A 12,129-nucleotide genomic window follows, 5' to 3' on the forward strand; every position below is an offset into this window, starting at 1 on the left:
AGATTATTCTGTCTGATGCCATTATTTTACAAATAAAGAAATTAAAACCTAGACAGATTAAGTTGCACAGCTAGTTAGTCAGGACTAGAACTTCCAAATGACAACACTTTGATTAAATGCTTGGATAGCCTGACATATCAAACTTAATTTGCCCAAGGTAAACTATTATATCCTTTAAATGACAGCAAATTTTAAAATAATTTATTTGATATGATTACCTATAGGCTGTCTGTTAGCCCTTCATAGTATCCAGGAATAAAAAGGGAAAAAATTATGGGAGTAATGACATCTGCAGTTGTATAGGAGATTTAGTACCGTGAATAACCTTGGATTATGTTTCTGTCTTTCTATGCTCTTTGCAAAGGAGGTTGGCTCAGCTGTTTTATCCATTTGGTCAAAGTATATTTGACTTTAATGCTGATGAGATAGGTTACAAATGTGAGGGTCAGGAGGAAAATTGGATGAGAAAGTGGGGATGCTTCAGGACAGACCCATCATTTCATCACTGCTGCAAAAGCAGCTCCAAGGATGTCCCAGACTCCAGGAGCACAGGCCTGAGATCCTGCCCCTCACATTTTAGAGAGGTGGGGATCAGCCTGGATAAAAGAAACCACTTGGCAAAGGTCACACAGGTAGAGCCCTGGGACCGTCTAGGTCCTGTGATGTCAAATCCCCCTTTTAATTCTCACCAAACAGAAAAGTAGTTTCAAAGCCTTTCGCTGTGAGCTCTTCCTGCACTCCTTGTTCTGATTTACCAATCTGTTGTTTGATGATAACTTTCTAAGAAATTAACGGGTTTTGAGTAGATTTGGCACATCTCTAAAAGAGAAGATGATCAGTTAAACTTTAGGTTAGATTTGATCATGTTTTCGAAATAAAATAGTGAGAGGCTTTCTATATATCATTCTTTGTCAGCATTTAGGAAGCTTCAAAGTCTCAGCAAGAGGGTAGATGGAGTTAGGTTTGGGTCTATTTTGTCCTGCCTGGGGGAGATGGTAAAACCAAGAATTTAGCGTGTACATTTAGTTTGACTTTATATACCTTGTATAAAAATTAAAATTATCATAGCTTGGGATTGCCAATTATTAATGAAAAGCTAAATGAGTGTATAATTTCACCAAAGTTACTCCCTGATTTTTTCTCAGTGAAAAAGTAAAAGTTTCTATTACTCTTGCAAGAAACTGTAGAATATATGGCAAAATCTTTTGATTTTGAGCCTGGTGGAAAGGAGAAATAAGTTGAGGGAAAGAGAAAGGAAGGGGTAGGGCAGAGAAATAGAGACATGGGAGGAGAGAAAGGAAACAAAAGAGTGAAAGGAGAAGGAAGAAAGTTGAAAGAGTCGAGCAAAGAGAGGAAGAACAGAGAGGAAGGAAAAGAATGGATTAAAAGAGAGGAAGATGAGAGAGAAATGAGGAAAGGATAGGGAAAAGGAGAAGAGGGGGGAAGCAGAAAAGAAGGAGGAAGAGAGAAGAGCACAGAGAAGAAAAATAGGGGGAGAGAGAGAAGATGAGGAAGAAGGGAAAGGTTGAGGAAGAAGATAGGACAAGGGAAAAAAGAGGGAAGGAAGAGGAAGGGGAAGGAGGAGAAAGAAAGGATCAGAAAGGAAGGGAGAAAAAGGAAGCGTGAAGGGAGAGGAGAGAAAGCAGAAGAGAGATGATGGAGGGGAAAAAGACTGAAGATGAGAGAGGAAAAAGAAGGAGGGAGAGGGGAGAAATGAGAACATGCAGCTGCAGCTGCTGAATTTAGAAAGTCAGAGGTGCTCCCTCGCCTCGGCCACATGAGCTGAAGTGGCAGGGAGAGCGCCGGGCTGCAGATGACAGATGTAATGAGCGAGCCTCCCGGAGCCGCTGTCAAGTTCCAGCATCTCTGCGCGCTGGACAGAGGAGGCGCCTGTGGGATCGGGCGCCCCGGCCGTATATAAGGCCCGGGAATTCTCCCCATCTGCTTGTCAAACTGACCAGCAGCATCTCTCAGCAGGCCTTGGGGTCTCCATCATTCGGCACAGGAAAGAAGGAAGCCCTCCACAATGCCAGAGCCCACCAAGAAAGAGGGTAAGAGATCTCTCTTCTCTCTTTCTCCCTTTTCCTTGCGTTTTAAGGAAAGTCCAAGGTCCATTTTTTTTTTTTTTTAAAGTATGTCTGATAACTTAGTGTCATCCCTGGGGCTTAGGGAGGAAATGTCATATCAGGGAATTTAGGTCAGATGATTGTGTTGTGATAAAAATCTCTCCCCCCACAAAAAAAAAAAAAGAAATTAAAACAATCCCCACAAAATCCTATTTTTATTTAATAATTTTAATTTAATTTAATATTTAAAAATTTTAATTTTAATAATTTTTATTTAATAAAAAATCCTATTGTATCCAACAGAGAGAGGAAAAACTGATTTCCAAAGTTTATAGAGGAATTTTGCTTGGAATAATAAACGTTTGATCTTGTGTGTCCTTACAATCTGGAGCATTTAAATTCTTTATTGTTGGGAAGTTACCTTTTTGGTTGTATTTGTTTCATTCTGCCATCAGTAAAATCATTTATCAAAAACATTTTATTTTATTTATAATATTTGAGATAGATTTTGAAATGCCTTCTTTTTTAGCAGATTGAACTAATAAAAGAGATAAGGTTTCAAATGAAGAAAGAGCAGGACAGCCAGCTAGACATGCAATATTGTTTTGCTAATGTTAGAAATACAAGGCTAATGCATTCATGGAAAACTCAGAATAGAAATCTTTGACAGATTTCAGTTTACTCATAACCCACTAGATTATTAAATTTTCTTATCTCAAATATATAGGATATGGCAAATAAGAAAATTGTTAAATTTTCTTATCTCAAATATATGGGATATAGCAAATAAGAAAATTGCTATTTTTTTATCTCAACGATATAAGATACAGCAAATAAGAAAATTGTTAAATCTTCTTATCTCAAATATATAGGATATAGCAAATAAGAAAATTTAATAACCTAATGGGCTATGAATAAACTTAAATCAAAACTCAAATTGTGAGTTTTCCATGAATGCATTAGCCTTGTATTTCTAACATTAGCTATGTAAGTATAGTCTTTTCTATATATCTCAAATAGATAGGATATAGCAAATATATAGAAAAGACGATACTTATGTGACTCATTAACAATGATTTGTTTTCTTGAGAATTTTCTTAGACATTTTATTTGGTAATTTTACAGTTTTTAGATGACTTAATGGAGAAGAGTAAATATATCCTCCAATGAGAAAAAATTTCCCATTTTGCAGGAAAAAAAGACTTATCAGTAAAGAGAGCATTTTAGAAATTCATTTTATGTATTATTTCATCATTTAAAATAAATAACAATGATAAAATGAATAGTTGAAATAGCATGACTAAGTTTGGCTTTATATTATTCACATTCCTCCAAATTAATAGCACATTTGCCAGGCTTAGTTTTGGAAGGAAAATCTCCAAAATGAAATAATCTCATCCCCTTCATCTTTTATTTATTGCTTACTACACTCTTAAAAACTGTCTGTGAAAATTAGAATAGGAGTTGATTGGAAGAGACCATAAGGGACGAATTAAGAAGCATCCAGTTCTTGCTGACTTGTTTTAAATTTGTTTTAAATGCTTTCCAGTCTTTCCTTTTGTGGCTCTTTGGAAAAGATGCTGCACGTTCTCGGGCTCCAACTTAAACTATGAAGGAAAATGAATGATTTGAAGCATCTTTTCAGTTTATTTTCTTTATGTCATTAAAACAGGAGTGTTGACAGGCTGGGGTGATCAGTTTACTAGTTGGCTTTACTTAGTACAGGAGGACAATGATAGATGAAGTATCCCACCCAAAATAGCTGCACCAAATGCATGCATGAATATGGTAGCTTAATCCAGAATCTCAGGCTGAGAGTCCAAACCCTTCTAAAGTGTCTGATTTGTAATGCAAATGATTTACATGTGCATTAAGTGTCCTCTTTATTTGATCTGTCACTTGACTGGTTACTCCAGGGCTTACTGGCCATGGAATGCCTACTGTGATTTGTGACTAAAACCAAAATGTTGCTTCTAACCTTTTAAAACTGCCCTGAATTTGTAAAAGGACAGACTGATCTAGTTCATTTCAAGCCCCAAAAAGGATGATTAGTAGTAGACTTTTCCCTGGTTTTGATTGCAACAAGACCCTAACCAAGGGCTGTCTTGACCCCTGAATTTTCTGACCAATTAGAGAGGCTGGTTTAGCATTCTTCAGTGACATCTACACAGTCAGGTTTTTAAAAAATATATTTAATAAACTACTCCAGAGTTTGTGATAGTAAAGAATTCTGAAAGACTTCCTTTTCCCTTAGTTTTACTTAGGGCTCTGTTATTACTATAAATCTCTATCCATAAGGATAAAGATTTATGCTTTACTGCTATAAGTAAACTCATTTCAAATAGGAATTGTTTCATTTATTATATCTGTAGCCCCAACATGTATCATGTAATGGATGCTTAATAAGCACTTATTGATTGATTGATTGGTCTCTTATTATATCGATTCTTATATCCCATAAAATATAGGTAATGTAGTATAAATGGCAGAGTCGATAGAAAGCCAGAGTACTCTGGAGCTGGGAAGACCTGGGTTTGGGGCATGTCTCTGCATCCCTGTGCTGAAGGGCAGCAGCTCTCTAAGACTTTAAGTGGCAGAGGAGATCTCCACCAGTGTAATTTGGTTGAGACGTTTCCCTGTACCAATCAAATCAGAGGTTCAGTTCCTATTCCCTAATATAGTATATAATAAGGACCAGAAGTGATTCTTGTTTGAAATGAAGTGATTAATAGCAGCTAGCATTTGTCTATCACTTTAAAGTTTACAAAGCTTTACATGTCTTGTCTCATCTGATCCGATGAGGATCAAATATTATTATCCCTATTTTACAGATGAGGAAACTGACTTAGAAGTTAAGTAAATATTATCACGATTACGTTAGAGGATCATAGTTGGTTCTTATTATTTCAAAGAAAATCCAGTGGGACAAAGCTTCACAAAATAATTCCCCGGTTATGGAACTAATTATTTGATTCTGACCACTATGGGATAGAAAATCTCACCAAATCACTGCCAAATAGCATGACCGGATGCATTCAGAATCCTTTCATGGGATCTCAAGACTTAAAGGAAGAGCTCTTTGAGGTCAATTAGCTTTATACTTTTTTACTTTATTTTTTGAAGTTTTTTTTTTTTGCATCCTTTTTTTTTTTGTAACATGGTTAATATGGAAAATATTATGGCATGACTTTACATATGTAATCTATAACATGTTGTTTGCCTTCTTTTTTATTTATTTGTTTTTTGCTGAGGCAATTGGGGTTAAGTGACTTGCCCAGGGTCACACAGTTATTTGCCTTCTTCAGAGACAGGGAGAGATAGGAAGGAAGGAGACATTTGGAACTCAATTTTTTTAATGAACATTAATTTTTAAAAATGTCATTGCAAAATGCTTAGTGAAATAAATAAAAATTTTTTTTTTAAAAGTGATCAACTAGTTTAGCCCTCTCACACATACATACTTTACAGAAGAGGAAACTGAGACCAGCTGAGATTAAACAATTTTTCCAGTCACACAGGTAGAACCCCCTGCATTGTAAGCTCCAGACCTTCTCCTCTCTATCCTGGGCAGCTAGTGAGGTAATGTTAGACTACATTTACACAATTCAGAGAGAATAAGAAACAAAACTTTCTCTTTGAGTTTTACATTTGGTGGAGACAAGTTTCCACGACCTTCTTCTACATGTATGGGCCCTCCTGGTATCATTCCTACAAACTAGCAGCATTTTCAAAACTCTCATTGTTTAGAGTTTGATTTAAAAATTGTTGATTCAAAATAGTAATACCAGTAATTATAATAATACAACAATAGGAGATAATAATAATAATGAGACAGTGACGCAAAATGGATAAATGGCCAATCTGAGAGTCCAGAAGACCTGGGTTGATTCAAGCCTTAGCTATATGTATCCTGGCTGTATAATCCCAGTAACTTCTCAGGGAACCCTCTAAGATGTCAAATGGCAGGATAGTTCCTAGCTGACATTGCTAGAGAGAGTTATATTATTGGGAGTTACTTACGCTAATAAAATTGCAGGTTCTGTCTAAAAAATAAAAAATCAGTAATGGTTATCGTCATTGGCTAGATGGTTAGAAGGTGTGGTGGAGAGAGCACGGCCCTGGAATCGGGAAGATTTGAGTTCAAATCCAGTCTCAGACATGTAACACTTATGAGCTGTGTGACCCTGGGCAACCACTTAACCCTGATTGTCTCGCAAAAAAAAACCCCCCAAAAAACAAAAAACTATCATTTTTATTAGCTTTAATGTTTACAAAGCACTATTATATATATTAATATAATATAAATAACATTATATATGAAATATACAACATATATATAAATAACATAAATATATATAATATATATGTAAATATACATATATATGTAAAATATCATTTAATTCTAACCACCACCCTATGGAATATACACTATAATAATTATTATCTCTGGGAAGCTAGGTGACCCAATATTAGAGCACCAGCCCTGAAGTCAGGAGGACCTGAGTTCAAAACTGGTCTCAGACACTTAACACTTCCTCGCTGTCTGACCCTGAGCAAGACACTTAACCCCAATTGCCTCAGCAAAATAAATAAATAACTATTATCTCCAATTTGCAGATGAGGAAACAGAAGCTTAGGGGGCTTTAGGGACTTGCCCACATAACCAAATAATATAAATAGCCCATTCAAGGTATTTTTCTCCAAAGAGGCGAAACTGTGATCAAACACATGAAGGACCCCTGCTATTAATAAATTTACATCCTAGTATTTTGTCCTTGGGAATGTAGAAACTCATTCAATGTCTTAGATGATTCTTTTTTTTTTTCTTCCCCAATTGTGATTTGCTGATACCAGCCATTTCCCAAAAGTTAGCCACATGAACCAGGCAGGCCACCAAGTTTTGGCAACCTTCCTAAGCTAATTTCACACCATTTGCAGAAATCCTTCCACCAAGGCAAGTGTACTTAGGACATGTAGGTTTTGTGTTTTTTAGCAAGAATAGCATTCTACCATTAACAGAGGGATCGCTTCCTTTGAATCAGAAGGGAGCCATTGGCTCCATCTGGCTGTCTTTTGTATTTTGGAGTTCCAGGGATCCAGAAACAAGATAGAGTTAGCAGCTCAATAGAGTTTTCAATATTTTCTGATGCCCAAATCATAAGGATGTTTCACACGGCTCCCTATTAACCTGCAAGACGCTAATTCTAAGAGTTTGGCGATGAGCCTGAGTCTTAGGAAGGAGGAAGGTCAGATGCAGTAAGAATTCTAATGGAGGTCTTATTAAATCTTAATCCATTGAAGTTATTCCTAGTGACCTAGGAAACCCCTTTTGGAAAGAAAGAATATTCTTTTCCAATGTCCCACATGTTCAAGCAGACATAAACCTACTCTGTATTTTATTTAATACTTGGAAACTTTACCTTTGTAATGTCCCCTACTTTGTAATGTCTCTCCTAATCCCCAACCCAGACTAGGAAAAAAATCAAAGTAGAGCACCGTTCTCTTGAGAATAGGATTTGGAGGTAGCGACATCAGTAACGAGTAGGATTTATATTCTCAAGAATAGACCTTATGGCCCGTGGATTATCAAGAATAAAGCTTGTGGCCCAGTAAAAGCAGTTAGGATAGTATAATAAAACAGCTTGAGATAGACTGAAAGAAAGAACTTCAACCTCATATAATTCTGTTGCTGTTAATTTGGAAGTTTTGCCTCATTAGTCTAGAAAGGATCCTTCCACTGGCCATTTCTGCACCTCCCATCCCAACTTCCCATTTTAAGAATCTAGAACAATGGTTCTCAAACTTTTGTTTTCAGTATCTTTGTCCTATTAAAAATGATTGAGGATCTCTCCAGAGTGGTTGTATTTATCTGGATTACATTTATAGACATTTACCATATTGGAAATAAAAACTATTTTTGAATTTGTAGACTCTCTAAAAGCATTTCAGAGATCCCCAGGATTCTCTTGACCATACTTTGAGAACCACTGCTCTAGAAACTGGAGCATTGTAGCCCCTTTTACTTTTCTGATGGCTGTTGAATGATTGTTAAAAATAGTAATCTTTATGCATTAAACAAATCTAATTAACAAGTATTTATTAAGCACCTACTATGTGTCAAACACTATGCCAGGTGCTGAGGATGCAACTACTTTGAATGAAACAGTCACTACCCTAAAGGAAATTATTTTCTAGTGAAGAGTGCTGTATCTTAATTTGAGAGACAGTGGATGATTCCTAGGTAGATTATCTTATGCTTCTCCATCCCTGCCCCCAGCCTTGCCTGCTCCAGAGAAATGAACTTCCAAGATTAGTTTCTGAAGAACAGACTGGTGGGAACACCTTCAAGTTTCCCCCTATCACAAAGTTACACTTTTACTAAGAATCAGAGACCACTTCCCTCTAGAACCAGAGAGGTTTTTGTTTGGAAATAACAACATTTGAACCTGAGTATGAATTCAACTGTGACTTTTTGAAAATTAATATCTTCTTAAAGACTAATATAGCACATTGAAGACCCAAAAAATATGAAAAAGGAGAAATCAGTCAATCAACATTTATTTTGAAAATAGAAAAGCTAGGCTCAATCCAATGAACATTTTAAAGCACCTACTATGTACAAAAAGGTTCAAGAAAGAGATGAAGTCTGAGAGAATTGCAGGGAGTATAGTCCAGACATTGAGGAAAGTCTGAAGGCACAGGGCCCCAAAATGGAATGATACCTACTAAAGGGAGCATAGTAGAGTCCATATTGACAAGAAAGTAGACTACATGAAGAGGATTAACATGATAGCTGGAATTTTAGGTGTGCATAATATTACAGTGATTCTGTGTTTCATACAAGAGGCAATAGGGAGCCACTGAAGATTTTGACCAGAGAATTGACTCAGACTTGTCTTTAATAATAATAATAATAATTGTTATTATTTCATATATATATACATATATATATATATGCAAAATGAAGGAGAGAACTAGATGATCCCGAAGTCCCTTTCCACTCTAAGACTGTATGCCTGTTGTATTTGTGTTTTGTTTTGTTCTAATGCTTCCTCTTTTACCCACCCATTTGCTTGGATCTCAGATCTCTTTTTTGAGGTCATGCCAGAGATAGCAGATTATTCTTTTGCCTTCAAAATTTAAAGTATTGGCTTTTTGTTCCAGTTCCTTTTTGACCCTGCGTTTTACATAAATTTCTTTTTTCCCCCAATGGTTTGGATCAGGAAAATTTACAAAAGTTCTTTCCTTCTTAGGCTTTTAAAAAAGACTTGATGTTCCAATTTTGGACAAGCATGAAAACTAGGTGTTTGTGTAATAGCTTTTGTTACCTCTCCCCTATTTCTAAGCATGGCTCAAAGTTTTGCTCATGGGCCAGGGAAAAAGCCAGCGCCATGCCATGCCTTGTCATGTGAACCCTCCTCTCATATTTACTCTTTGACCTTCATCCTCCACCCTGGTGACACAGGGTGATATCTCACTTCCAAAAGTATGACAGTATTTTTGAGGGAGAAAAATCTTTCTCCAGGACTCAAATGGGTGAAGAAATATGATTGATTCAGAGGATTGATTTTGTTTTCTAGTGAAAAAAAATATTTTCCTACTGACTTAAAGTGGCAAACCGTAGCCACCATGGCCAAAATATTATTTTTCCACCCCATTTTCTCCCCTGAGAAAATTTGCTCTGCTATCCTGACAATCTGTGGGGTGGATTTAGTATGTCTCTTTACGGGAATGCCCAGAAGGGAACTGTACACTAGAGGGGGCTTTGCACTTGGCAAGAGCTGTCCCCTCAGTAGGCTGGCTGTCTTTATGGAGCTCCATGCTGCACCTGTTAGGAAGATAAATAAAGGACTGGCCAATTCTTTCCTCTCATAGGTCCTAAATATATCACTTTGAAAAAGCTTTTGAAAAACAAGCTACATCCTCGCTTCTCATGCAGCATGTCTTCGGAAGAGTCACTCTTGTTCTCAGGTCTCTCAGAGCTGACGCTGAGTCCAGAGTAGGACTCTGAAGGGCTGTTTCAAAGGCAATGAAAGCTGATACTCTGGAGATACAGTGTAGCTGTGAGACCAAAGAGATGGGGAGAAGTAGAGGAGAGAGATCTGGGCTTAAAGGCAGGAAGAACTTGGTTCAGATTTCACCACCAACCTTAGCTATGTGGCCGTGGGCAAATTACTTGGGGTTTCCAAACCTCAGTTTTCTTATCTGTAAAATAGGTATGATGCTTTGTTAGCACAGGATTGTTTTGAAGTAATTAGTCCTTTGCCAGTTTTAAGATTCTCTCTCAGTATCTGCTTATTTTTACTGTGTTAGAGAACTTCCTCAGTGCTCTGTCTCATTTTGACTTTAGGGAATAGGAAAGGAATCAGCATTTATAGAGTGCTTACTGTATGCGAGGCACGTTACAACTATTATTTCAATCCTGTGAAGTAGGTGCTGTTTTACATTTGAGGAAACTGAGGCAAGCAGAAGTTAAGTGATTTTTCCCAGGGGACACTCTTTGAACTCATGCAGACCCACCGTTCTCCTTAGCTGCTTCAGAAATTGTCATAGAGCAGAATCAGGAGATCATTGTATACGGAAATAGCAAGATTATACAATGATCAATTCTGATGGACGTGGCTTTTTTCAAAATTAGATGATTCAGGCTAGTTTTAATGATCTTGTGATGATGAGAACCATCCACACTCAGAGAGAGGATTGTGGGAACTGAAAGTGGTTCACAACACAGCATTTTCACTTTTTGTTGTTGTTTGCTCGCATTTTATTTTGCTTCTCTTTTTTCCCCCTTTTTGATCTGACTTTTTCCTGTGTGGCAAGATAATTGTATAAATATGTATGCTTATACTGGATTTGCAAATATTTATACCATATTTAAGATATATTGGATTATTTGCCATCCAGGAGAGGGGGTGGAGGGAAGGGGGGAAATTGGAACACAAGGCTTTACAAAGGTTAATGGTGAAAAGTTATTCTTGCATATGTTTTGAAAATAAAAAGCTCCAATTAAAAATTTTTTTAAAAAAGAAATTGTCATAGGGCACAGTTTGATGGTTCGGGTTTCAAGTAGATCGAGGTATTAATAATGTTTTGTTATTTGAAAGATTTTCAAAACACCCTGGTCAATGGGTGGAATCCTCAGAGAGATACCAACCTAGAAGGGAGATCATTGGGCAAAGGTTGCTTAAAAAAAAAAAACCTAGAATGTAACTATAAATATACACACACACTATATATCTATATATACATGCATATATGTATAGATATATAGATCTGAAATTTACAAAATTCAATTCCCTTCAATTTTCATTTCAATTCAACAAACATTTATCAAACTACTACTATATACCAGGCACTGTATTATGTACTAGAGATACAAAAAAAAAAAAAAAAAAACAAAAACTAGACTGATCCGGAGCTCTCAGAAAGGTTGCATTCTGCTGTGAGATTATATATGTATATATAAAGTTGTAGTAAATTTATTTATTTTTAATACACATTGCTTTAAGAATCATGTAAGGAGAGAAAAATCAGAGCAAAAGGGGACAAACCATGGGAGAGAAAAAAAAATAACATGTGTTGATTTACATTGAGTTTCCTTAGTTCTTTTTTCTGGATGCAGATGGCATTTTCTATCCAAAAGTTGTTGGGATTGCTTTGGTTCACTGTACCACTAAGAAGAACCAAGTCTTTTCATTGCACTATCTTGCTGTTATTGTGTACAATGTATTCCTGGTTCTGCTTGGTTCACTCAGCATCAGTTCATGTAAATCTTTCCAGGACTTTCTATAATCAGCTTGTTCATCATTTTTATAGAACAATAATATTCCATTACCTTCATATACCATAACTTATTCAGCCATTCCCCAATCGATGGGCATCTACTCATTTTCCAGTTCTTCGCCACCACAAAAAGAGCCGCTACAAACATTTTTGTATGTGTGGGTCTTTTTTCCTCCTTTGTGATTTCTTTGGGGTACAGACCCAATAATGGCACTGCTAGGTCAAAGAGTATGCACAATTTTATGGCCCTTTGGGCATAGATACAACTCAAATACTGATA

The 12,129-nt window shown here is 36.5% G+C and overlaps 1 protein-coding gene across 6 annotated transcripts in view; it reads left to right on the forward strand.

Moving 5' to 3' along the window:
- Positions 1 to 1,882: 1,882 nt before the first annotated feature.
- Positions 1,883 to 12,129, forward strand: part of MYBPC1 (myosin binding protein C1) — a 108,347-nt gene continuing 98,100 nt past the window's right edge. For 2 of the 6 annotated variants that reach the window (XM_052001843.1, XM_052001840.1), the window contains exon 1: positions 1,884 to 2,051. In XM_052001843.1, coding sequence (XP_051857803.1) covers positions 2,027 to 2,051 — 25 coding nt within the window. In that variant the 5' untranslated portion in view covers positions 1,884 to 2,026. Of the gene's footprint in view, positions 2,052 to 12,129 lie in introns of all 6 variants that reach the window. The other 4 variants (XM_052001842.1, XM_052001844.1, XM_052001839.1 and 1 more) reach the window with 3 other exon arrangements.

This window comes from Antechinus flavipes, chromosome 5 (assembly GCF_016432865.1).
Source record: "Antechinus flavipes isolate AdamAnt ecotype Samford, QLD, Australia chromosome 5, AdamAnt_v2, whole genome shotgun sequence".
NCBI classification, from domain to species: domain Eukaryota; kingdom Metazoa; phylum Chordata; class Mammalia; order Dasyuromorphia; family Dasyuridae; genus Antechinus; species Antechinus flavipes.